Raw genomic sequence first — 25,468 nt, 5'->3', positions numbered from 1 at the left:
CTCTTTCGTTATTGTCTTAGGCATGTGAGGCTTTGATACATAGTTTGAGTCTAACCGAAAGACACCGCAACCCCAATGTGTGATAAAAAAACAGTTTTTGGTCATGGTTTAGCTTGGTTTTATTTTACATTTCTTTGAGGAAGAGAGAAAGGCAGGGTGGGGGCAAAGACAGAGTTTGTGGTGGAGGGTTCAGGGATGGCGGGGGGGAGGGGGGGGGGGGGGGGGGGGGGTTGTTGGGGCGCTCTGGATGGGGCTTAGAAGTAGTTGACGACTCTGCGGATGGACTGGATGTTGGGGTTCTGGGCCTGCCACTCGTTGTGGCTGCAGTAGTTGCCTCTCTCCACGATGTACATGCGTCCACGGAAGTTGGGCTCTTCGTACATCACCCAGCTGTTGGGAAACACAAATTCACAGGCACAGATTAGGCTCAAAGACTTCAAAGTATTTTCACATGAGGAATGAAATACACCTGTTACCAAGGCTTTTGCAGCAATTCCAAATATACTTTTAAATACCAGTCAGTTTGGATTATCTACGGTATGACGTTTTCTGTTCTATTTTCTAACACGATTCAATACGATATCTGATTTACTGTAAATGGCTTTGCCTGAACTGGTAACTGGTTCTTCATAGCATTAAATGGAGATATATGCTCTATGGTAAGCTATGGTAATTAATTAATGATAATTAATTAATGAAGGAATAGGCCCACCTAATGCAAGTTGGCGCTCTTTGTCTCAGAGAAATACATCATGTAAGAGCATATCCATGTCAGTCCACTGTAGCTAGCCTTATTTATTACAAGCCTTCCAGATGATTTACAGTAATGTACTGAGGCATTTTCAACTCTGATCGTAAATAAGCTATGATAATTAATCAGAGTAACTTAACAAGGACAGTAATTCATTATTTGTTGGTGATTCATGTTATTGCTCTTTACATTCTATGTCTAATTCTATGTCTAAACCTGGGTAATTGTTATTAATGGGCAGCATATGTTTTTCACCCATGAGCAATCATTTGTCCTCGTCTGATGGTAGAATAGCTGTACTACAATGTGCAACCAGACAAGCCTGCTGCATCCTTGATGAAGACAGATTATTTCCAACAAGCCAGCAGTGGTCAGCGTTCTGCTTGTTTTCTGCTCCCTACAAACCTCCCTTGGCCAAAGATATATTTGACCAGGCAAAGATCCTCTCATTCATTGTCTCACCCAGAGCACACAAGTCACTACACAAGTGTGTAACATCACCCCCAAAGTATACGGAAATACTCCTATACTTCTCACAGTTGTTTTGACCAAACAGTGGGAATGTTTGAACAGAACAGGATTGATAGCTAGAGCTACCCTGCTGACATTTGGTAATGACTTGTTGAAGGAGGGTCAGAGGGGATGTTACTTACGCTCCGTCACCGTAGACCCTGATGGAGTTGATGCAGGTCTTGGTGAAGCCGCGGCTCTGCAGGAAGGGGCAGTCATCGCACAGCTCAACGCACTGGCCGGAGTAGTTGCAACCCTCGAACAGCTCAATTCTGTAGTGCTCACCGTGCTGCAGGGGCGGACAGAGAGAGGGGGTGGGAAAGATAAGTGAGGTGAAGAGAGGTGAGAAGAGAAGACTATGGGAACCATACAAAAAGGCCAGCAAGATACAAAAACCTAACAAAGTTCATTCTCAAAGAGAAAACTCAGATTGGTTTCAATGTCCTATCTATTGTCAGATCTAGACCACAACAATTGAGGAGGCAAAGGACAACATAAGTGAAGGCGCCCATGATTCCCATGTGCTGGTTCCACATGTCTGCACACCCCCTTGTCAGACTACTCACCATCCTGATTGGCTTACAGGAGCCCATGTGATCGTTGTGGGAGTTCCAACGCTGGAACTCGGGGTACTCGCCGCGCTCCAGGATGTACTGCTGGCCCTTGAAGTCGGGGTGATCATAGCAGATCCAGGCCCCACTCTCCACGCGGATGGAGTTGACGCGGTTCATGAAGCCGCGGTCCTGGAAGTTATCACAGTCGCCGAACACCTCCAGCTTCCTCCCGGTGAAGCATTTTCCCTCGTAGAACACGATCTAAAGGCACAAGTAGGGAGCACACACCCATGACCGTACAGAATATGTGGGGGGTAGGTAGGGAGGGGGGTGGGTGGGGTGGTCGTACACATTTACACACACACACACACACATACACACACACATGCAAACCCCGAGGGGGGTGGGTGATGGAGAGGAAGGTTGGAGGAGAAGGGGTGGGGGAGGAGAGATGTTAGAGTCAGTGTCAGGTGTAAGGCTATGAGCTGCATATGAATGGAGTTGTCTATGGTTGCACTGGTGTGACATGCATTTCAATGCAGAGACTGAGAAGTAAGAGAGAAAAACAGAAGAAAAAAGAAATCCCAAACAGCATCGTTTCCCAGCTCTGCTTCTCTCTACACTCTGCCTGACTGTTCTTATCTCTAAGTAAGCTCTCTAGATAGGAAATATTGACTTTTAGCAATTTTGCACAGCTCACTTAATTGTCTCTTGTCAATGGAAAGAACAATTATTCTTTCAATAGAAAGGCACAATGGAAAATAAAATTACAGCTCAGTCCTTTATGACTTCTTCTTTGACATAAAAGAGCAATCCTTTGTGTTGGCTTTGGCTTTTAGGTTGAAAAGACTATACAATTTTGTCCATTTAATTGATTAGGAAATCCCATCAAATCCATAACTATGAGATTGGTCCGGACTGTGTCCACTGATTTGCGAAGTGTGAAATTGAAAAGCCAGGCCTCCAGATTACTAGTGCTGTTGAGAGACCATGAGCGTAACAGTGAGAGAACTTGCACGCTCTTAGCTACAGTCTCTCTGTGCAGTCTACTACTACTACTGTTTCTATGGTATCCAGTTTACGCCCACTACCTCCTCTGCCACAACCAGTGCCAAACCAGAACCATCTCTCTCCCTGTCAAAACCAAACCCAACTGTTTCCAAGATACACATAAAAATATGCCTGAGAATAAGAACACACAGGACTTCCATGTTTCTCCACGGTCTCACTGGCCTGTGACTTTGACACCTTGGCAATCAGCAATTGGATAATTTGCCCAGAACATGGCTGTCAGAATATCTTCAATTAAACTAATCATAGACTCAGAAGCTTCAGAACTTCAATGCATATCCTGCCCTGTAGAGATGGGCACAGATGGCTCTCTCTAGCCCAGCTCTACTCCTTGTTGGACGGCAATGTACCTTTGGTCAGGTCGGTCCAGGTGCTTACCTTTCCAGAATACTGCGACATTTTCACTGGATGTTGTCCAACCTGACCCACAAGTAAGAAAGTGTGACTGCAAAAAAGTTGGACACCCCAATATATATGGCCTGGCTCGTGTGCGGGGCTATCGCGAGGTTTACCTGACAATGGCCGCACAATGAGGGGCTTAGGGCTTTTGCTAGCTTGACATTTTCTCTTCACACTTGGCAATGCTGATTCTGGGCTTTAGCTGCAGGGGAAAATGTGGCGACACAATGGATTTTGCTTGAGCGGGGCTTTGTGGGACTGTTTCACATAGGCTACGCGTCTCTCATGTTGAATGCATAGGACAGGCAACCCAGTTGCAGAGAGAGAGAGAGAGAGAGAGAGAGAGAGAGAGAGAGAGAGAGAGAGAGAGAGAGAGAGAGAGATTGAGAGAGAGAGAGACAGGGAGAGAGAGAGAGAGAGAGAGAAGAGAGGGGAAGGGAGAGCAAGGGAGTGAGAAGAGTAGGTTGTAATGTGTTGATGACTTTGTTACCATAGCAACCAGGTGTTGTGGATGGTATCCGGAAGAAGAGAGCTTTAATTATCCTGTCCTTTCTCCGCTTTGCCATGACCTGCCTTTGTTCGTAAGTGCTTTTTACCCAGCGATCTTTATTTCAATTGGAGTGTTTACCACCAGAGAGCCATGGATTAAGAGATATCTGAGGGAATGTCCATTGTTTTCGGTCCTGACATGTATGTGTTGGGAAATGGGGGGGGGGGGGGGGGGGGGGTTGCAGGATTGTGCACAGTTTAAAGAGGGTCTTTGTAAAATGTAATTGTGTTGGTGTTGGTTGGTGGAGAAGAACAATTGTTAACTTGTTATTCTTTTGAAACTGGCATAATAAACTGGACAATATGTGTCCAGAGGTACGATATAGTTATACAATATACAATTTTATTTTATTTCATGTACGTATGTAGACTTAATACACAATATAAACCTATCCTATCCCAATGTATTGTTCCATGAGGTACTTCTACACAACATTATTAAATAATTTTCCATGAATTAAGGAAATATAAAATATAAAGTTAGGCCAGTTATAAACTATTTAAACTCCCATATGCTAGTAACTGTTTTCTGACAACCACATTGTAGTACTTTGTACAAACTGCCCCAAATAATAAATCCCTGTGACAATAGTATGATAAAGTGACATACCAGCCAACGTGATGTATGTATTTTCATTTATTTGTACTTTATTTCTACTCTAATCTTTGCAATATGTATTGTGAAAGCTCGCCATGTTTGTGTGTATAAAAATAAAATATATATATTTTTTTAAACAGACAAACTGTATGCACTTTGCATAATTCTTAAAAACACAAATAAAACAAAAAAAAATAAACAATATATTCCTTAAAGAACACTCTACAATTTTTTTTTTTTGAGCTGTTAACTAATAGATATGACTACTCTGCCTAAACACATCAATGTCGGTGTTAATATTGACAAAATGATTAGTTCTATAAAAATCAGAATTTAATTGATTGAAAATGCCTCAACACGCCATCTACTGTTTACAATCAGCCAAGGCCAATGTGTAGAGGCATATGTCATGATGTACATAGACTTTCAGTCTGGTGAACATTCAGCCCCTCACCGCCTCCTGCCCACCCTTTAGCATATTTCAAAACTATGCAGTGGGTGGAGTAAGGCTCAAAGCTGTGGTTATAGTTACACTTTAAGGCTTTGAAACCGACCTCAACATTTTTAAGTGCCACTGACACGTCGCCGTTACCGACATCTCACTCTCTCACCTTACAGCTTTCCTCACACAGCCAGCACTTAATGGACTCTTCGTTCACAGATAGGTGGAGGGCTTGATGTGGCAAAACATACCAATTTTACTCATTAACCAAATCTGTACATTCGATTCAGAAGGCATTTGATACTTTATTCAAAGATATTCACGCTATAGACACATCATTTTGGATTCCCCTCTATATAGGAGAATCTGGTAAATTCCCGACCCGCATTACACTATGGCATCAAATTTCTCCCCTTGACAGCAGAAGCGCTCGATCGATCAAGAGCGCATCCATTAAGGAATGATAAAGCCATTTTTTCAGGCCTGTGAATCCCTCTGTAACATGAGGATGCCTTCACGCCAATAAGGCACTTACCTTGACACTATATCTCATCAGATGGAGACTTCATTCTTGACCTTAACACTGCATTCAAAAGCAAATGTAACCTTGTTATCCTTAATATGATTTTAAAGCACTGGACACTTAAATGGTCTTAGTTCATACTCTCAGCATGGTAAATACTTGGCTTATTGTGACCTTCAACATATACATTGACTATATTAGAAGTATTTAAAGAATAGGTGGTCTTCTGTATTTACTATATTTGAGTGCAAACCCAGTTTCTAGATAAGGATAGCAGCAGAACCAATAAAACTGAAAACCCCTGTAGAATAGTCAGAGTTGTATCAGAGCATGGAGGAGGCTGAAGCTCTGTAGGATACCATTAAATGACTCAAAGCTGATATGAAATTTCATTTCTGCCTTTGGTCTACCTCATCAGGTTTTGAACACTCCAGGAACATTAATTATCACTTTCTGTGTGAGCTGGAATGGTGTGTGTGTGTGCGTGCTATAGTGTGATACCACCTTTCAGTGGCTCTTTTCTCACACTGCAGAGAATTTGCATATATAGTTCAAGATGTTGTCATCAGTGGAAAGCAGTGATTCTTGTCAGTAGGTTCTTCCACAGCAGGTGGTATTTAGTGGGGTGGCTTAACGCACATTCAAGGCTCCCACACAGCTGGTGTAGTGAAACAATACGCTGCTTTTTAATGATTACAATCAAAAAAGTTAAACAACATTCACTACAGAGAAGAATGAATGAATGCTGGCAACTTTATTGGCCATAATTAGCGTTTTAAGAAATACGATATACAAATTCATAAGGGGAGAAGGGGAGGGAAGGAAGCTTTCAGGTAGAAAAGATGAAATATGGAGAAGTAAGGCTCAAGATTAACCAGGTTTGGTTTGCAGATGGAGAGGGGGGGGGGGGGGGGGGAGAGGGGGGGGGTGTGGAGGTTGACCTGGCAAGAGCAGGAAAAGAGGGGGGCCTAAGCCAATAGGATTGGTTAGCATTACTTCTACATGTTAACAGAGTGCTTCTCTGTCTCTTCCAAAACAAGAATAAAAAATAAAAAGTAAAAAGTGGAAAATAAATTCACAACTAAAGAAAGTATTAAATATAAAAAAAGATGGTTAAAAGAAAATGCTAATAATGTTTCTATGGAGGAACAACAGGCAGTTAGCCACTTCAAGTACAGGGATTTCCCAGTGTCCAGTGCTGTGGTGCAGGTTGGTGGGTGGGGATGGGTGTAGGGGAGAGGGAATGGGGGCTAGAGGAGGATGGAGAGGTCGGAAGGGGGTCGGCAGGGGGCGTCAGGGGTCAGGAGGGGGGGTCTACATCAGGGAGCAGGATGTCCTTCCTTGTGGGGCGCCGCCCTCTATCTTCTCTGCCTCCAGGATTATCCTTTTAAAGACCTCCACTGCAGTCTGAGGGATCACAGAGAGAAGAGAGAGATCACCATGTGTGTTTGAATTACATTTTTGTGATTCATTATTGCACATTATAACATTCAGCTTATACATCATGTGGGTTAAGTCGTATAGAATAACCACTGATGATGGCAAAACATAGATACGTTTTTTTCTCATATCCATTTCAGTAGCTGGGTTTCAATCGAATTTTTTATGCGAATTTTGACCATTTAAATAGGAAATTGAACCCACAGCTGTTCACAAAATGAAGTGTAGATTATTCTTCATAAATGCGCTTAAATATGCAAATGAGTTGGATGGAAACCCAGCTAGTACTAGCCATCAGGATGTTAAGACACTTAGCAACAAAGAGCAACTATAGACAGAGGTCAGTCTGCTATGCTGAAAATGCCTCACGATTTTAATTTTGATTGCAAATTAACATCTGATGAAATGTATTAGGTTGCCTTACTCCGATTGGCCTTCAACACTTTTGTTGGTTCATGTGTTAAGAGAGTGACAGAGCAACATTTACTATTTCATCAACAATGTTAAGCTTTGTGCTCTAAATGTTTCTAAATGTGCTTTAAGATTTGTGCTCTGTGCTTCTAAATGTGTGAGTGAGTGTTTGTGTGTATTATTATATACATCTCCACACACGCATACGCATTTAGAAATCTTGTATATCTACACGTGTTCTGGCCTTGTTCCTAGAGCACACACATTCTATCCCCTCTTTTCCTGCGAAAATGGATGGAAAAACTAACACACTTGCTGCTCCATCAGGGATCTTTATAATCACAGTGGAAACTGGAGCTCCAACATTCAATTAGCAGCTTTCCCTTGCCAACCCAGCCCTGCTCTCTGCTCACTCCTCTCCTCTCCTCTCCTCTCCTCTCCTCCTGGGCGGGGTGCTTGTGGGGGAGGGGACCAGACATGGCATGTCCTCAAACGACCCCGACATGTATTAGAGCGTGTCATGAAATGGGTCATGAAACACCAGACTTCATTTATTAGTGATTGATTTCAGCTCTGAACCCATACAGATGCATATGGATAACAAGATAATAATAAAAGTATAATTTTATACACGCACACACACGCAGGCTAAATACACGGTTCTGCAGAGATGTCGTATCTTGCGAGAGGAAATGATTATCGTGTACTCTGCATCCTCCGCATCAATCTGCCTTAACCTTGTTGTGCTGTTTGTCTGTCTGAGAGAGCTCTTCTCTTAGAGGAGGACTGGAGAGGTTCGCCCCCGTGTAGTTAAGAGAGGCAGTCTGCCGACTCCGCCGGCTGGGGCCGTTGTAACAGTGACAGCTGGGAGACAGCTCATTACCTGGTTCTCTTTCGCCGAGGACTCCATGAACGCAGCGTTCCATGAGTCTGCCAGGGCTTTGCCCTCTTCACAGCTGATAACACTGAGAGAGAGAGAGAGAGAGAGAGAGAGAGAGAGAGAGAGAGAGAGAGAGAGAGAGAGAGAGAGAGAGAGAGAGAGAGAGAGAGAGAGAGAGAGGGAAATATTGAAACCAAAAATCATCATAAGAAGCTAAGAGCTCAATGGCATGGCAGTAGTTGCTTTTGTTTGCAGAAGATGAGGGCAACACACTAAAATAAAATCTCAATCAGCTTTTTACGGTGGATAAAAATGCATTGTCCACCCATTAATGGATTGCAATCCTGATAATGTATTCACTCACGCTCTGATTAATGAGGCCACAAAAGAAGCAGCAAATGTTTTGATGCAGCCCCCCCCCCCCCCCCCCCCCCTCAAACCCACTGCCCACACCATCACCTTCGATACCTTTACTTATGTTATGTTCTTAAGCTACAGTCCTCAGAGCAACACTCTGCTCTTGACTTCACATCAATGCTAGCTCTGCTGGGCTAACGTTTTATTGTGATTACGGCTCTCCCCCAGTCCCCCATGTCCTATGTGCCTCATGAGTGATTCCTACAGGGGAAACTCATCCAGCGTCCCATTAAGGGAGCTCAGAGGGTGTGACGGGTTAAAGTGTTTACTATACGTCGCCTATCGACATAAACTTAATGGAGAAATTGATTAATGACGGCTCTACTTCACAGGACACATTCATAGGGCATTTCCTCTCCAGCCCAGCAGAGGCTCAATACATCAGTGATGACTTGCAGATCGAGGCCCTGACCAGGAAGCCATTTTATACTAATTGCTCAATCAAAGGTCGACTGTGTCCTTGAGGTTAGACTTTAGCCAATCAGCAGCAAGGGTAGAGAAACAATCAGCCAATAGTAAGCCGAGCAATTTGTGGTTTGATGCATCTGTGGTTTTCAGCTTCAGTGTTGGAATATAGAAAGATATAGTATACAAAAATGTTGAAATATAGAAAGATATAGTATATAGAATTGTTGAAATATAGGCAGATATAGTATATAGAATGTTGGAATACAGGAGGATATAGTATATAGGATGTTGGAATACAGGAGGATATAGTATATACAATGGATATGGGAGTGGATGAATTTCCACAACAGGAGGTGTAAACTCATTCACATCTGCTCTGCTCTGTTCCTGTGCTCCTAGCCTGCTCTATGCTGGCATGCTTAAGCGTGTTCTGTTGTGTTTGTATGAGGCGGTGCCATTATTCCACTGCACGTGTGCCGCAGGTGGAGGCACAGCCGGAACAAAAGCCCTGAGGCAGGCAGAAAGCAACCGCAGCAGCAGCATCATCATCATCCTTACTCTACTCCATCCCCCACCGCCGCCCCACCAACCAACCACACCCAAACCTCAAGATGAAGCGAGCCAGTGATCGATAAAGAGCACAGAGGGGAAAGGGAGAGAGAGAGAGAAAGGGAGAGAGAGAGAGATGGGCACAAACACACACACGGTCACATGCTCGTATGAAAGTATACACATGCTGACTAACACAAACACACACACACACACACACACACACACAGACACGTGTGCACACAAGCAATTGCTGACTAACACATCACACACAAACACACACACACACCAGCAGCTTAATTGGAGCTTGCAGTTTGTGCCGGCCCTGCTGATCTATAAATAGCAGCCATGCCAGAAACACTGCAAGGCTCCGTACAATTCCTCCCTGAACGTATGCAAAAGTGTGTGAGTGAAAATGCCTGGCTGTAAGCCAATGAGAGACAGAGTGTGTGTGTGTGAGTGTGTGTGGTGTGTGTGTGTGTCACATAGAGAAAGCGTGTGTCTAAATGTGTTAATATGTGAGAGTGTGTGCGTTATAATAAATATATTTGACAGCAGAAGAGTACAGAAAAAGTAGCATACAATCAAGGCAAATTGCCTTACATTAGACCACTAAATACCACCATTCAGCAAGTTCCTTTGCTGAGCATAAATAGTCAGGGTCTCTCAACACTGTAGCACACACTTCTCAATCTAGGAGAGACCATAATAGACAGGAACGATTCACAAACTCCAGGTTGCTCTGGCAACACAAGCCAAACAGGAGGCGCAAGGGTCACAGGGACAAGGGACAGTACACATGGGATTCCTTTTACCTGACATCACATCACATCCTGTAAACGAAGGTGATTGGGGGTGGGATCTTCAACTTCCTGCTGCTCCACTTCCTGTTTGCTCTGGTTTGTGAAGGACTATTAAAGTTTGACCCATTTTTATCTACCTCAGCCCCCACGGTGCTCCATAATATCAGCCGGGCCAAACGGACATTTTGACCCTGCCATTGCATGGAAAGACACTGCAGAATCTCGAGGGAGAATAGCACTGAATAAACACCAATGTCAACCCAGTTGGACAAGGTCAACCCACTAGGACGACCCAGTTCAACTACTTAACTTAACTAGCATTGTTCTAATGTGTGCTTCTGTGCATGTTACGCATTTTCAGATCATTTTCAATGTAATACTGTTCTGCCTCGTCAATGTCGTCGCACTGAAACAAACCCCTGAAGTTATTCTAAACACTCTAAAACTGTGACCCATTTTAGCTGAGAGGGCCCTCTGTGCCACTGCAGAGAATCAGCCAGGCCAAAAGTGGATTTAGCTCTAATGACATGTACGGGTCCGCCTGTGACTCCGACAGTGGAGCAGCAAGCATCTAGGACTAGGGCCAGGCTCACTGAGCACATCTACTGACAGAATGTATATCACTATAGATAAGTCGGCCATCTATGCATTGAAACGCTAGGTCATCCTGTGAATATTGAAACATACAGGAGATTTGAAGTCCCGTCATATTGGTCTCTCCTCCATATTGGTCTCTCCTCCTTCCACCCACCTCTCCGTTCCCTCCATCATATCTGAGACCTTACAGGCAAACCCTCTGTGTGTGTGTGTGTGTGTGTGTGTGTGTGTGTGTGTGTGTGTGTGGGGGGGGGTCTTTCCCCTAGATGGAAGCACAACACTGGAAGCAGAGTTGGAGTGGGATGGGGATTGGTGTGTGTGTGTGTGTGTGTGTGTGTGGCAGGGGTACGTGAGAGAGGACATCAGCACTGGTTCCCAGTGAGCGGGGCCCAGGGGACTCTTGGGGCCGTGGGGAATTGAGACGAGCGAGTGGCAGATGCACTTTCCCTCCCCCGGATCGCTGGAACGCGAGAGTAACACGTGTTAACCCACAGCAGATGAACTTAGAGACGTTTATTAACCGCCAGCCGTTATGAAAATAATAACAAAAGCTCATTCTCTTACAGCCCCCTTGACAGTGATTGACACACGACAAACTGCTTCAATCTATTATCTATAAAACAATCTCCCCCAGGGCCAGAAGAAAAATGGATTTTTCAATTTGCTAATCGCCCACGTGAGATAAATTTAAGTTCCACAAGCGATATGGGCTTCAAACATGCCCTATTACATCTAATTGAGTTCATGCCTCTCAACAGAGATCTGTAAAAGAGTTCCACTGCTTCTCCTTGTCCATTACGGTCTAACCATAATAGCTACTCCTTAATGATAAGTGAATTTCTATACGCCTCACGCCGCTCATATGATACCACCGAGAATAGTATAGGCTTTGTGCCTTCTGACCACATCCTTATCTACAAGATTTTCCTTCTAAAGGTTTGGTGTCTGGTGATTTGTATTTTTCTTGGTTAGGGTGTGTGTGTCTGTGTCTCTCTGTGTGTGTGTGTGTGTGCACCTACCGTTCCATGTGAAGATCTTTCTTGTTTCCCACCAACATTATTGGTACTCTAAAAAAAGAACACGATAAGAACATTTTACTCTGTTTAGTCCATTAAAAGTAAAAAAAACAAACAGTAGATGAGCATAAGACAAACATACTTACTGTACTTTTCCCACCATATCCAACAGCTTTTCGTGGATAACTTTTACTACTTCAAAACTGCAAGAAAAGACAAAAAAAGGGAGCATTTAAAAATCAGATGTAGCAGGTTAAATCGACCCGTGAACAAAACCTGGCTGTTCAACCAAGCTATGCCACAGGGGGTGTGTGTGATCAACATCAAAACTACAAACAAAAACAACAACAACAACTACTTTAATTCTTGTAGGCATCCCACAGAACAGCTGAAGCAAATGATTATTAACAGCATTTAGTCTTTAATTTACCCAAAACCAAGGCCACTCACCCATATACTCCAAACATATCATGTGGAAATGAGTGATTTGTATGCTCAAAGAGGCATTCTCGGGGCCAAAAGCCAAAATCTGCTCGCCTGTACAGTGGCTTTGGAATATCTGAAAGCTGACCTACAGTATACATCAACTCAATTGGATTTATTTGGAAGGTCTTCATACGTTGGACGGAGTCCCACAATGACCTCCTTTGCTGCGTAAATACAAGTTGGGCAGAGCTCTTCTAGAAGCAGGTCATGTCTCAACACAATCAACTCCGGTTTAGAAGCTGCAGAAAGTAACAGTGGTTTAATACTGATACAAGACCATTCAAAGAAGTTCAAGCTGATAGGAGTTACACGCTGAACTTTCCTGGTCAAATTATCCGTGAAAGGAATGAAACCAGGAAGAGCTCCGGAGTAAAGCAGTCGGTGGGTCTAAATGACTGTAGCTCTGTGTGTTAGACAGGAAGATATTAGCAGCCACCTTTAAAGGCGAGGTCAGTGAGGTCAAAGCATACCGCAGAGCTCATTTTCACACAAACCAGGCTCATAAACATTAACATCTCAAAGGTGACAATGACAGCCAAAGTTCAAGCGCGAAACACAGTCACGTTGAGAAACACTTAGATGCCCAGAGTCTGGTGCCAGTGAGTTTCACAGCGGCAGACTGATTCACAAGGGCGCTATTAAAGTCTCCTGACATTGTCCGGGCCTGTGCCATTGTTGTTGCGTCAATAGAAAGTCAATAAGATGCAGGGTATCCGATAGCCGTGCACTCAGTGACTCGTGCCTCGCATCCGGCAGCTAAGGTCCCCTCAGCGTGTGTCTCATCAGCCCTTACCAGGCTGAGCAGGCAGACGAGAGGGGATCACTGACCAGCCCATCAGTAATAGCTATATCTTCACCTGGACTTTTAGAGAGCTTAATTAGAGGCTATTACTGTGTCACTGAACTACAGAGAACAGAATGAAAGATAAAACACACTAGATCTAGAACACATACTTTTTCCATGAAATCATTCCCTAGGTTGTATTTTTCCCCAGCACCCCAGCAACCCTTGGGGTACGTCCTTCTCCATCATATACTGGGAACTCAGTGACCTGATATTCGGTCTGGGTTATGTTTGGGCAGGACTAGTACTTCAGGTTAAAGCCAGGGTCATGAGTAAAAGTAACTAACCATGACTTCAACATTATGAGACATGCTATGTCAACCTTAAGAGACAAAATTGCTTCAAGGAACGGCTGCTGGCATGCATTAGTGTCAGAGCTGTCTTCCTTGCTTGTTATATCCAGAAAACCCCATTCATTTTCAGCATCTCTGCCTGCCAGGCTGCGGTATGATTACAGTGTGTTTGTCTGCAGGGCGGCCCCCTGCGTTTGCCTTACTCAGGTAAACTCTGCGGTTGCAGAGCCAGCAACTGCACACACAGTTTCAGTAATGACCGCCCGCTGCTGCGGCTTTTTATTTCAGCCTGTCCACTGAAGAAAAAAAAAAAAGGAAAAACAAATAATTCCATTGAGGCACTAATGCAGTCTGATGTCATACCGAGAGGGGGGGCTGAGAAGCCCTGGAAGTCCAGTTTCCAGGGAATCTTTCTCCTGAGAAAATGGACCGGGACTTTTTTTGTTAAAAGAAAAAAAAAAAGCTTCCAGGTCTCAGGGGGATCGTGGGATTCCGCCACAAGACCATCGATGAGAACATACCGAGGGGATTAGCCATTCTCTGCAGGGGATAGGTTCAAGACAGAATATGCACATATTGGGTGTGTGCTTCTATGCAAGTGTGTGTGTGTATGAGAGAGAGAGAGAGAGAGAGACCTCATAGGGACAGAGAGATATGGCTATCAGGCTGAGGTTCTATATTTAATGGCCTGATCAAATCTGTGCCCTAAGGGAGCTTTAGTTTCCTATTAGTGGCCATAGCCTGGCTCTCATATGGACAGACAAAACTGGGGATAGAGAAAAAAGGAGAGACGATGAAACAATTCCAGAGGAGTAAGTGAGACAGAAAGAGAAGACAGGGAGCCAAGTAGAGAGAGAGAGAGCAGATGAGCTGTTAAAATAAAGGTGAGAAAGAGGGTTCACACACACACACACACACACACAGATATGGTGAGATGCATGTGGTGAAGAAAAAAAAAATCAGAAGGCTAGAATATAAAGAAAAGGAGGGTGAGAGAAGGGAGATGGGTGAAAAAGAGAGAGGGTGGGGGCAGACAGACAGAGAGAGACAGAGAAAGAGAGAAGCCAGAAGTCATTTCCCATTATTTCATCTCTAGCTGATGCTGAGAGAATGGGGAAAGCTGTCGATCTGTGTCTGAATTCAGGGCACATCCCACACAGGCATGGGTAAAGGCAAAGACCACCCAGGATGAAAAAAAAAAAAGGAAAATCTTGCAGTCACTGCGACCATCTCAGCTGGCAGACCAAGGTCAGGAATTGAACGCCCACGCAACAGTCTATATGTAGTCACTATATGACATGATGTGTACAGACACCGGCAGTATACGTATATGTAGGATGTAGGGATGTCACTGTCCTTTGACATGCTGTGGACAGACGCACAGCAGTTTATGTAGGGATGTCACGGTCCCTCGACATGCTGTGGACAGACGCACAGCAGTATATATGTGGCATGTCACTGTACCTCGACATGCTGTGGACAGACACGTAGCAGTATATACAGTATGTAGGCATGTCACTGTACGCCCCCCCCCCCCCAAACAACCTTGGCTCTTGTCCACCACCTCAGCAGATATGAAAGGTCACGTAGCAGTATATACAGTATGTAGGCATGTCACTGTACCCCCCCCCCCCCCCCCCAAACAACCTTGGCTCCTGTCCACCACCTCAGCAGATATGAAAGGTCCGTGTGGCCGTCGAGGTCATGGGCTTGATTCCCATGGGGGCACATACACACAAAGATGGAATACTGATCAAACCCTACCTGTATTCTGCTTTCAAATGCCTGCCAAAGGAATGTAGTACTGTTCCTTTACTTAGACTCTATGTGACACTCATGCTGGGGCTGCATCTTTGGGTGAGAACACCTGAAATCTTTTTGATGACTACAAGGATACCGGTCCCAACGTTTTGATTTATTTCTTGAGATGAAAGGGAGGTATTGAGTGGTGCATGCCTGGCACAATTTCAGTCAGATTGTGCTGCTGGCCAGAAGTTCCATCAAAAAAAGGGTGAGAACTGCTAAATCATTCCCTGGTATGATACTGAAGCCTTAAAAAGAGTGTACAAAAAGTGTAAAAATGATGATGGTGATGATGGTGGTGAACCTACCTTTTATTTGACGTAACAGAATACACCAAAATGTAACCATTGATGTCTATGGAGTAGGTCTGTGGGAAAATTGAGTATTCGTCCTGAAAAAGAAAGAGTCTATTAAAATTGATGCAGTTGAAGTGAAGTATGCAGCTTATGCACACATCAGAAAACTACCATGCCACACTAATGTAATAAGTAAAACTTCTATCACTGCTTCAAAAAATGCAAATGCACAATCTGTTTTATACAATAACGAGTGTTCTCTAGGGTGCTCTAAGTAGGGTTGAAGCAACAGATACAAAATTCCGTCATCAATCAAAATGTTAAAATGTAGCCAAGAGAAAAGCCCCGTCTAATCCTCGGTGTAGTGGTTATTGATGATGCGGCTTACCTGGCCTGCTGTGTCGACCAACTGCAGATGGTACTCCTGACCATTGACTGTGATCATTTTTGTAAATGCTGTGGAGACAAAGACAGAGACAGAGAACAACTTTTTATTATAAGCTTTGAAAACCACACAAGAACATTATCAGATCATTTTGAGAAAATATTGAATTAATAAATATACAAAAGAAACATACAATTTAGACAGGGGATGCAGCCCTCTTCAAAAATGTAGCAAAATGCAATTTTACATAGCACACCACCGAGAGAGAGAGAGACAGAGACAGAGACAGAGAGAAAGAGAGAGAGAAGGAAGAGAAAGGGGAGAGTGAAGGGCGAGATCTCATCAGAGGAGAGAGAGAGAGAAAGAGAGAACGAGAAGGCAAGATAGAGGCAGGGCGAAGAGGGAGGCATAGAGAAAGATAGGAAGAGAGAGAGAAACATGGTCAGAATTAAAAGAAGGCTGAGCTGACGATGCCTGTTCATCTGCAGAGCTCAGCAGCAGAGGGGAATCAATATGCTAAGCGCTAACGTTCACCTAACGCTACGAGAAATATGGACACACTAGGCTATCAATCCCCGTTCCTTTTAAAACACTCTGTGGCCAACGTGCACTCGACACAGACAAGTGATTAATGATGTTTAATGTTTAATGAATGGATGATGGCTAAACTTCAAACAAATATACTGTAAAGACAACTATTTGCAATCCGAGGGAAATGTATGCCTAATGATCCTTCATGTAGAGCAGTGAAGGTGGCAGACAGGACCACCTCAAAATCAAGATGTGGTCAGAAGAAGCTGTTTGAGGGAACCGCCATTCTCCCTGGACTGCATCATCAGGCCTCTGTGGCTTAGATAAAATAGCTCAGTGCGTGTGTGCTTGTCTGTGTGTGTTTGCCTATGTGTGTATGTGTTTGTGTGTTTGTGTGTGTGTGTGTGTGTTTGTTTGTGTGTGTGTGCGTGTGGCTAGCAAACGACACCAACATCATTACTCAAGACTCCAGAAGGCTCCATGAGAGCATAAACTCATCTTCCTTCCTTCAGCCCTCGCTCTGCAAATTAGCAAGTAAAATTAGCAAGGGAGAACTGTCCATTCATCACAAGTAACAGCTCCAGCCAGCCAGGCAGCCAGCCTCTCTCCTCTGCACTCACCCTGGACTCCGACATCAGAGCACAGGAACTGCACTGCTCAGAGTGCTGCCAGGACTACCACACACACCACTTGCCAATCTCACCATCAAACCGAGAGCAGAATGTTATGCATATTTGTATGCTAGCCAGTTCCGTCTAGCAAGGCTGACACAAGTGAATGAACATACACCACAAAGGGGGACATCGTTTGTGGAAAAAAAGATGTGAGGGGGCATGTTTGTAGACTGCCGAAGAAAGCGTGTTTATTTATATATTTAATCAATAAACGAAGAATTGGGCTTCTTAAGATCCAAGAATCACAGCACAAGCACGTCGATGGTGTTTGAATGGGAGAGAATGACTCCTGCTTAAAATGTGGGTCAGAATGCGCCAAATGACTGATTAAATATGTAAGGATGTTCCATACTCCGACTGTGACCCCACATGACTGCAACGAGGCAAAAAAGAATCTGCGCATGTCCATTCCTTATCCTGACGACTCCATTCACTACTCAAGCTAATAGCTCTAGGCTACATTCACAAACAACGCGGTTGGCACGGTCACATATAATCCATGTGGTACTGTTTCAGGAGTACCACTGTGATGGACATTATGGAGAGCGCAGTACAACGGTAAATCAAGCTGGCACAATGTGTGTGTGTGTGTGTGTGTGTGTGTGTGTGTGTATCTTGATTATGACTCAACTGTTCCAGGGAGCTGCTCTCTGCGGCGTATTGGGATAATAAGAGAGAGGTTTTGGAGACGGGCGGTTTAAATGAGTGGGATAAATGCCAAGCGTTCGAGAAGGCAGCCCTTCAAATACAGGCACGAATGCAGCTGTCCAGGTGAAGAACTTACGCATACCACGCTTAGTGAGCACACAGACAGACAGACAAGCCTCGGAAAGAGAGAGAGTGAGAGAGAGAGAGAGACTCAGTGGCTGGGTGGTTCAGATAGCTGAGGAGGCCATTAACCTCAGTTCCCTGATAAGAACAAGGCTTCTGCCATGCTTCAGTGAAATTCCTCTGCTCTCTAAGATGAGACACGTTCTTCGGCCTCGTTCTCCTTCCCTCTCCTGTCTCATGCTCTCTCCCGCACAACTGTCTTTCCGTCTTTCTGATGACCTCTGTCCTACCGGTCTGAAAAATCGTACACATTCTCTCTACGTCTCTCTTTCCCTCTCTGTCAGCCTGTCTCCCTTTCTATATCTTCACACTTTCTTTCTCTTCCTCCCTTTTCTCCATTCAGTTGCTAGGAATCCTCCACAAGGAAGCACAATATTCAACTGTTCTCTCACTCTCTCTCCCTCCCTCCCTCCCTCCTGTTCCCTTTTACTCCCCTTAGTTACTGGGAATCTTTCTAAGAGGAAGCACATCATTCGGAGATACGGGTCGAGCAAAAATCCAGACATTGAGGCACATATTCTGACGCACGAGCTTGCCTCTGCGCTCTGCGAGACTTCTGATTAACGACTCTCTGCTTGCTTAGCTGGTGAAGATGACGTGCAGAGATAAGGCAGTCTAGAGTACGTCACTGACCATGTCGCTGAACGTCACGCCTGTGTCAGTCAGCACCTGCACAGCACAGTAGCCTCCCCTTACTACAGACAGCCACGTGGTCTAAAAAGAAGTCTTCGCTCCTTGCGTATTTCACAGAAGACGTCCCCAACAAGAACTTTAGCACAGGCTGGGGTTACAGAGTGACTGTGCAGGAGCCATTGTGGTCTGCAGGCTTGTTAAGGTGTGCCGCCCTGATCCGTATGAATCATGGCATTACCTCATAAAACCCTGGAGCAGGGGCACCGCGCCGCCACGTAAGCCTACACATTTGGAAAATGGCACTCAAGCAGGCTTAGAACACAGCATGCCAGCCTCTGAAGGATTTCATTGAGGTGGAGAAAAAAGAAAAGAAAAAAAGGAGACGTTCCTAAAAATAACCCACATTACCTTGACTGGGTTTGTGCACGGGAGCACTTCAAAAGCCGTGGGCCCCGCTGACAGATGCTCATTCACAGAGCAGTCATCCATGAGTCTTGGTGCTCAAATAAACGATTCCTTGTTTTGGTAATTTTTATTGATTTATTTTTTTTAATCTAAAAGCCCTCTAAACAGACATAGAGGAGCTAGTGATACAATCTGGCCACCATGGTAACTGCCGTACACATACAGTTGTTTGTGCTTGAACTCGATGAACCAGGCCCTGCGGTACACATATATCTTCTAAATGACTCCTTGTGGCGAGCCTGGCTCCCTAGTAATGGGTAAGAAATGCTAATTCGAGGCAGAGCGGAGCCATTGTGCAGGAGAATGAGTCGGCGCTTGTGTTAGGCACTTGTAGCCCAGCAAGACTAGCCATCAATGAGGAAACGACCACAACAGGATTGCACCTGGCTCTCTTCCAACACCTGGATTTCTGTGCCAATGGCGTCAAGCTGAGAGGCAGGGAGAAGAGGAGGAAGAGGAATGGAGACTGCAACATGGTGGTGGCTCACTACCGCACACACACACACCACACACACACCAGCCATTGAACTGATCATTTATACTTACTGTTTTCTATGGTTGGGTCATAAGAGTCCACAAACTGGCCTTCCACAAACTGTATTGTCAAAGAGGACTTCCCTGCAGTAACAGAAAGAGACAGAAATGAAACAAAGTTAAAGAGTTCTTAAAGGCTTTGCTCCATAATGTAGGGCAAGTAACACTGCGTAAAAGCTAAGCCCATCATTTGTACCCGAGTTTCACATCTTCGAAGGTTACATACACAGAATCAATGATACACATCACATAGCTATTTCTTACGTGTTGTCTGTATGCAGCACATTATGTTTCACATAAAGGCTACCAGGTTCAGTTTTAAAACGTGTAAAACCAAATTGTGAATCAAATAACAATCGTGTACATAACCAATACATATATTTCAGTACATGTTAGGCTGAATATTCAGGATAGTACCACGGTTCCTCTCTCATCATTCCCCAACATCAGTACCAGCATGAGTATGGTAGAGTGCTAGTCTGCCCAGCTCATGCTATCTGCTGTCCACCCATGCAGAGTAGAAATGTCCTGTAGCCTGTTGCTATAACAACGGTAAGTTCACTTTGGCATCCAGTGTATATATGTGTGTGTGTGTGTGTGTGTAGATGTGGATTCTCATTCACACAGAAAAGCCCAGAGGGAGAGTGGTTCACTCAACATTGGAAATACAACTCATGCGAGGCGGAACTGCACATCGATTTGATCCTTTACGTTGCCGAATGAATGAAAAAAAAAAAAAAACTCATCCCCCTCTCGCTCTCTCCCTCAGCGCAGACTAAGACACATCTAAATCACATCAAAAATATTCTACTTTTGCACAGAATAATGATTTTCCATGGCTCGAGCTTTTCATGCTTGAGAGACATGGATCAGAGGGGGGTGCTGATGCTGTTCCTGGCAGGCTCAGAGGATGCTGATGAGCACTGTATAGGCAGGGGCCGACTAGGAGAGCTAACAGCATGGTGGACAGAGGCCAGGATGACTGCACCGTACTGTATGTTTTAATGAAGATGCACAGAAATTCAAGTGTCCTTTTTCCTCTCTCAAGGGGCTATAAATAGGCACTGCGACACAATGATGGCTAGAGAGAGAGAAAGAGAGGTGAGTGAGGGAGAGAGGTAAGTGAGCAGTGTTCAAGTAGAGCACACACATGGAGTGGTTGTGCAGCTGGCACCATACATGACCTCGAAAAGAATAGCAGAACCCAGATGTGGGCGTTAGATTAGCCTGGTGACGACCGGAGGGGTCGCGGAAACACACAGTGACCCTCCACAGGAGAGGTATGGAGAACGTTGTGCCCTCCTACGCGGCTGTCGCTGCGGATGGAAGCTTTAATGAGCGGAGGAGTGGAATCTCTCCATCTGCAGCAGCCTGTTCCTGCGTGACGTCAGAGGGCAAAAGAGGGAACAGCAATTTTAGCTGCATCTTTATGATCATAATGCGGGAGACTGAGCCTCAGAGGAAGTCCCTGGTTAGTTGAACCTGGTGGTGAGATGCGCCTCTAATAAGACGAGCGATCCTGACAGAGGCAGCATTATTGATTATCAATGTTAACGCAGTCACCTTTGCACACAAGCCTTTCTTTTCAAACAGCTCACTTGCATCGAAATTCTCGATGACATGAAACTGACTAGACTGAATCTTTTAGATGAGAAAGAGAAAAAGTGGAGGTTTTGGGCAGCTTCAAAGATCCTGTTCCACAGTACTCTGCATTGCATTCATCTTATCCTCAGAGCAAGTGCTTTGACTTTATGAGCATTAGGCTGATGTAGGCCAGACCTGTATGTAAGGCACACTTCCGGCTGTGATAGTGCCATCACCTTGGCCCATCAGCCACTCGCAACAAGGTTAGGGAGATGACATTTTGATAAGGCGGTGCACATCATGGCCTGGGGTCCTGTCCTTGAAAGGTGCATTGGAGTGCTTGGCCTTTCTTTCCCACAGCTCAACACTTACCTGCCTCAGTTCTATTCACAAGGATAAATATAATGCTTTCTGAAACTCAGAAAATTCTATACTCTGACAAGACACACCAAGTAAGTCCTAAAACAGAACAGAACTAGTTTTGCAAATAAAAACTTTCCCAAAATATCCCTTTATTTTAATTGAAGAAATTGAATTGAAAGAAGAGGAGACCAAATATAATATTTTTTCCCCCTTAAATTACTATCCAAATATCCTGTTGATAAGCTATCTATCTATTATGGCTACTCTTACGAAAAAGAATTATGCTTATACTAATAACGGTCATTTATAAGCATTTATTGGTCTACATGCAAGGCAAGTTAGTGGTTTCAGCTAGATGGTAGGTTAATTTAATGCTGCAGTAGCTAAACAAAAGACTAAAATGTAAAGTTTTCATTGACTACAATTAGATTAAAATACCTGGTTTTCTGGAGCTGAAACAAGGCTAAAATGCTCAGAGTTTAAGTCATCTAAGACTTGTAAAAAAACAGGATAAGGTTGACTAAATACAATAAAATCTAACAAAGACATTTGACAAAATGAACACTAGTTTCATGTAGATTGCAAGTTGATCTTTTTAGATTTGGCACCTTGCGTAACTGTGCAGGTCTCTGTGCAACTCTGGAGCCATTTCACATCCTAAGAGTGGCCAGATAAGGCTCTGGTGCTTGGATGCACAGCATCCACTGTGACTACACATTGAGACAAGCCTTCAAGTCGTGGAGACAAGCCACCCCAGAGATGGCAGCCAAATCATGTGTGGCGTGATGCAATGTTCGCATGCCCTCTGCACTGGGTTTAACCAGCAACCGTAACCTTTGTGTGTGTGTGTATGTGTGTGTGTGTGTGTGAATGTATGAGTGTGTGTGTGTGTACACGAAGAACATGCTGTTCACTGGCCTCATGTCCTATGTGCTATGTCTTAAGATGCTCAGCAACACCTATGAGTCATGTCACACAAGACACATACACTGTGTGCTGCAATGACACAGACACACACACACACACACACACACACACACACACACACACACACACACACACACACATCTATAGCAATACACACACCTTTATCTATACACACACGTCTATAGCAACACTGCAGGCTACAACTTTCCAGTCTGGCCATTTAAAAACATGCATTAATAGAATTCAACTCAACCATGTCAGATAAAAGTCCTCCTGTCTCTAACATCTAACATCACTATTAACTGTTATTGTTTATTATTACTGTTTGAAGCTTTACTGATAGGTAAAATAACAGTAGCCTACAACAATGCAGACACCTTGACTACAGCTCAAAGAAAAGATATCTGGTGAAATGAAGACCAGACAGCGAAGTGAGGCAGCTAAACAAGGCAGACAAAAGACAGTCTCCCATTATCACTGTGAATGGAACATTGGTGTACGGTACGACAGTGTGTGAATGAGAATTATAGTGGGAAAACCTGCTTTGAACAGAGCCAGATGACTCTTTTATTTGAAATAACGAGGATATGTCTTAGACTGTTCAGAACAAGGCCCTTAGAACATATTCCTCCAAAGTGGAGCTGTGGGGGAGTTTTTGTCTTTGAACACGTCTGCTGGGAATCTCTACCTGCTGCGTTGCCGTCTGTGGTGAGCCCGCCTCATCCTATTTGGACAATTATAATAGATGTTCGTTTGCAACACGGGCCCATTCACGATATGGTGCCATGTTGAAGTGAATCACTCCAGAATGATATAATGAGATGCTGCACATCCACTGAAAGGAGAACGAGCATTAAAGATGCGGTAACGGTCACGAGATGATAATCAATTACAGTTTGACATCTAATATTGTGATGGCGCTATTTAAATCCCAATGGAAACGAAAAAGTTGTTACCTGGTGTGTTTTGCTATTTTCCTTCTCTCTTTTGCTATTTCTCTCCCAATGAATGGATGGTGCTGCACCGTTAATATAATATAGCCTATGTAAATGATCACAGCCCCGTAACCTCGTCGGTGTCAGGGCAGCTATCTACCTGATCTACCTGAGACCAGTTTCGCATTATGTAATTCTGTCACAGATCCACATGGACCGTTCAGCCCCGGGAACATTGAGTACATGTAATGTTAACGACCCAGACGATTTATTCGACACAAGGTTGACTAAAGACGGTGGGCCGTCAAGCTGTGGCATGAAACAGTCCCCACATGACTGGTATTTTATAGACACGCTGGAAGCTGAAGTCCTTGGTAACTTCCACTTGAGTGACATTCAGCTGATGCGTTCACACACGAATCAATGGACTGGCAGTAGACATGATTTAAGCGGTAAGCTCGCTAGTAAGACTTAAGTGCTTACAATTACGGGCAGTGTGTACTCCTTATCTCTCAGCAGAGCTAAACGACATTTTTGACGACCAAAGAAGACTCAATCGCGTACTTACCAACGGATCTGTATCCCAGAACAGCAATTTTTCGGGATTTCGGCTGCGGCATCTTTTTCCTAGCAGCGACACCACATCAATATCGACATACAGAGGCCTGTTGGACAGCCTAAATTAATCTAAACTAAAAACGGACCCACTGCTCACACTTCAACCCACTACGCACAACGAAATGAATAAATATCTGCTATTTAAGCCAGAATTTGACAATATAACGAAAAAGAAGCCGTGCATCTGTATCCTCTGCGTCACTCCCCAAAGCAATCCAACGTGAATTATTCAGTGTATGCCCTTCGTTGATTGGTTGAAGTCACACCGTTAGGCGGACCTGTTTCTAATTTATCATCAGCTATTGGAGGAAGAATCTTCCTTATTTTCCTAGCGGGGGATTCCATTGGATGTTAGGAGTTGTCACTGATAAATTGGAGATACCTCCACTACAACAATATTTTTTTTTGTGTTGAAAACGCCAGCTGCCATATCTTAGTCGTTGGAGATGTTACACCTGATACGAAGAAATATAAATACATATTAAGGTGTGTTGTTAGCTGCGAATATAAAAAGTTAGCCGACTGAAGCCCAAGTTAGCACATTCACTATTTCAGTAGACTACCGTTACACATTGGAAACGCAGGGGTGTAGTTTCACGTTCTAGTTCACGACTCTATAAATGAGGTATTTTACCCAAGTGTACAGCGTGCAGTCACACATTTCCAAATATCACCTCTTTTGATTTTGAATTGTTTACATATGTTATATGTAGGCTACTCCTTGGAAGAGTTATACAGTTAAAATGTCAGCTTGGTAAACGTAAGGACAATCCATTTTAACTCTTGAGATGGTCTTTGCTACCATCTACTGGTGAAGGATAATAAAGGGATCAGGGTCGGATATCCCTAATTAGCCTAATTGAAGTCACACATAACAGATGCCCTCTTGTGGTTGATTAAGGATTTGCAGTGAAGTGAAATTGCAATGCTTTGCAATGGGGAGTTGAAAGGACATTTATAAATAAATGTGAAATAAATAATAGTATAATATTAAATTGGCTATTAGTTCACAATCTGTTCATGACTGAGTTTAGCTGAGTGTAGCTCTCTCTTGCTCTCTCTCTCTCTCTCTCTCTCTCTCTCTCTCTCTCTCTCTCTCTCTGTGTGTGTGTGTGTGTGTGTGTGTGTGTGTGTGTGTGTGTGTGTGTGTGTGTAGTTTCTTAGGCTTCAGGGTTCCCATATCTAGATTGCATGTGCTTAAAGGTCATATCAGTGTATTTGCTCTTCTTTGAAACCTAAACCACAGTCCTTCTAAATGCAAGGCATATCAGTTCACTTTCAGGAGGTGCAACTTTAGGGATGAGATTGGTTTACCTTCCTTTTTACTAGGGATGCATCGATACTTATA

The 25,468-nt window shown here is 44.0% G+C and overlaps 2 protein-coding genes across 2 annotated transcripts; both read right to left on the bottom strand.

Moving 5' to 3' along the window:
* Positions 1 to 254: 254 nt before the first annotated feature.
* crygn2 (crystallin, gamma N2) lies at positions 255 to 3,285 on the bottom strand (the record flags this gene model as incomplete). Its single annotated transcript, XM_080855666.1, has 4 exons — positions 255 to 390; positions 1,405 to 1,550; positions 1,828 to 2,076; positions 3,265 to 3,285. 4 exons carry the CDS (start codon positions 3,283 to 3,285, stop codon positions 255 to 257), a joined length of 552 nt encoding a protein of 183 aa, XP_080711792.1.
* Positions 3,286 to 6,519: 3,234 nt separating this feature from the next.
* On the bottom strand, positions 6,520 to 24,251 carry rheb (Ras homolog, mTORC1 binding). Its single transcript, XM_080854681.1, has 8 exons — positions 24,071 to 24,251; positions 19,706 to 19,777; positions 16,029 to 16,096; positions 15,653 to 15,735; positions 12,065 to 12,121; positions 11,922 to 11,969; positions 8,132 to 8,213; positions 6,520 to 6,804 (listed from the first exon to the last, which is right to left on the bottom strand). Exons 1-8 carry the CDS (start codon positions 24,120 to 24,122, stop codon positions 6,712 to 6,714), a joined length of 555 nt encoding a protein of 184 aa, XP_080710807.1. The 5' UTR covers positions 24,123 to 24,251; the 3' UTR covers positions 6,520 to 6,711.
* Between the last annotated feature and the right edge of the window lie 1,217 nt (positions 24,252 to 25,468).

Source organism: Sprattus sprattus (assembly GCF_963457725.1).
Source record: "Sprattus sprattus genome assembly, chromosome: 17".
In the NCBI taxonomy this organism is placed as follows: Eukaryota; Metazoa; Chordata; class Actinopteri; order Clupeiformes; family Clupeidae; genus Sprattus; species Sprattus sprattus.
The sequence above is the reverse complement of the archived record's forward strand: the minus strand, read 5'-3'. Positions and strand labels throughout refer to the sequence as shown.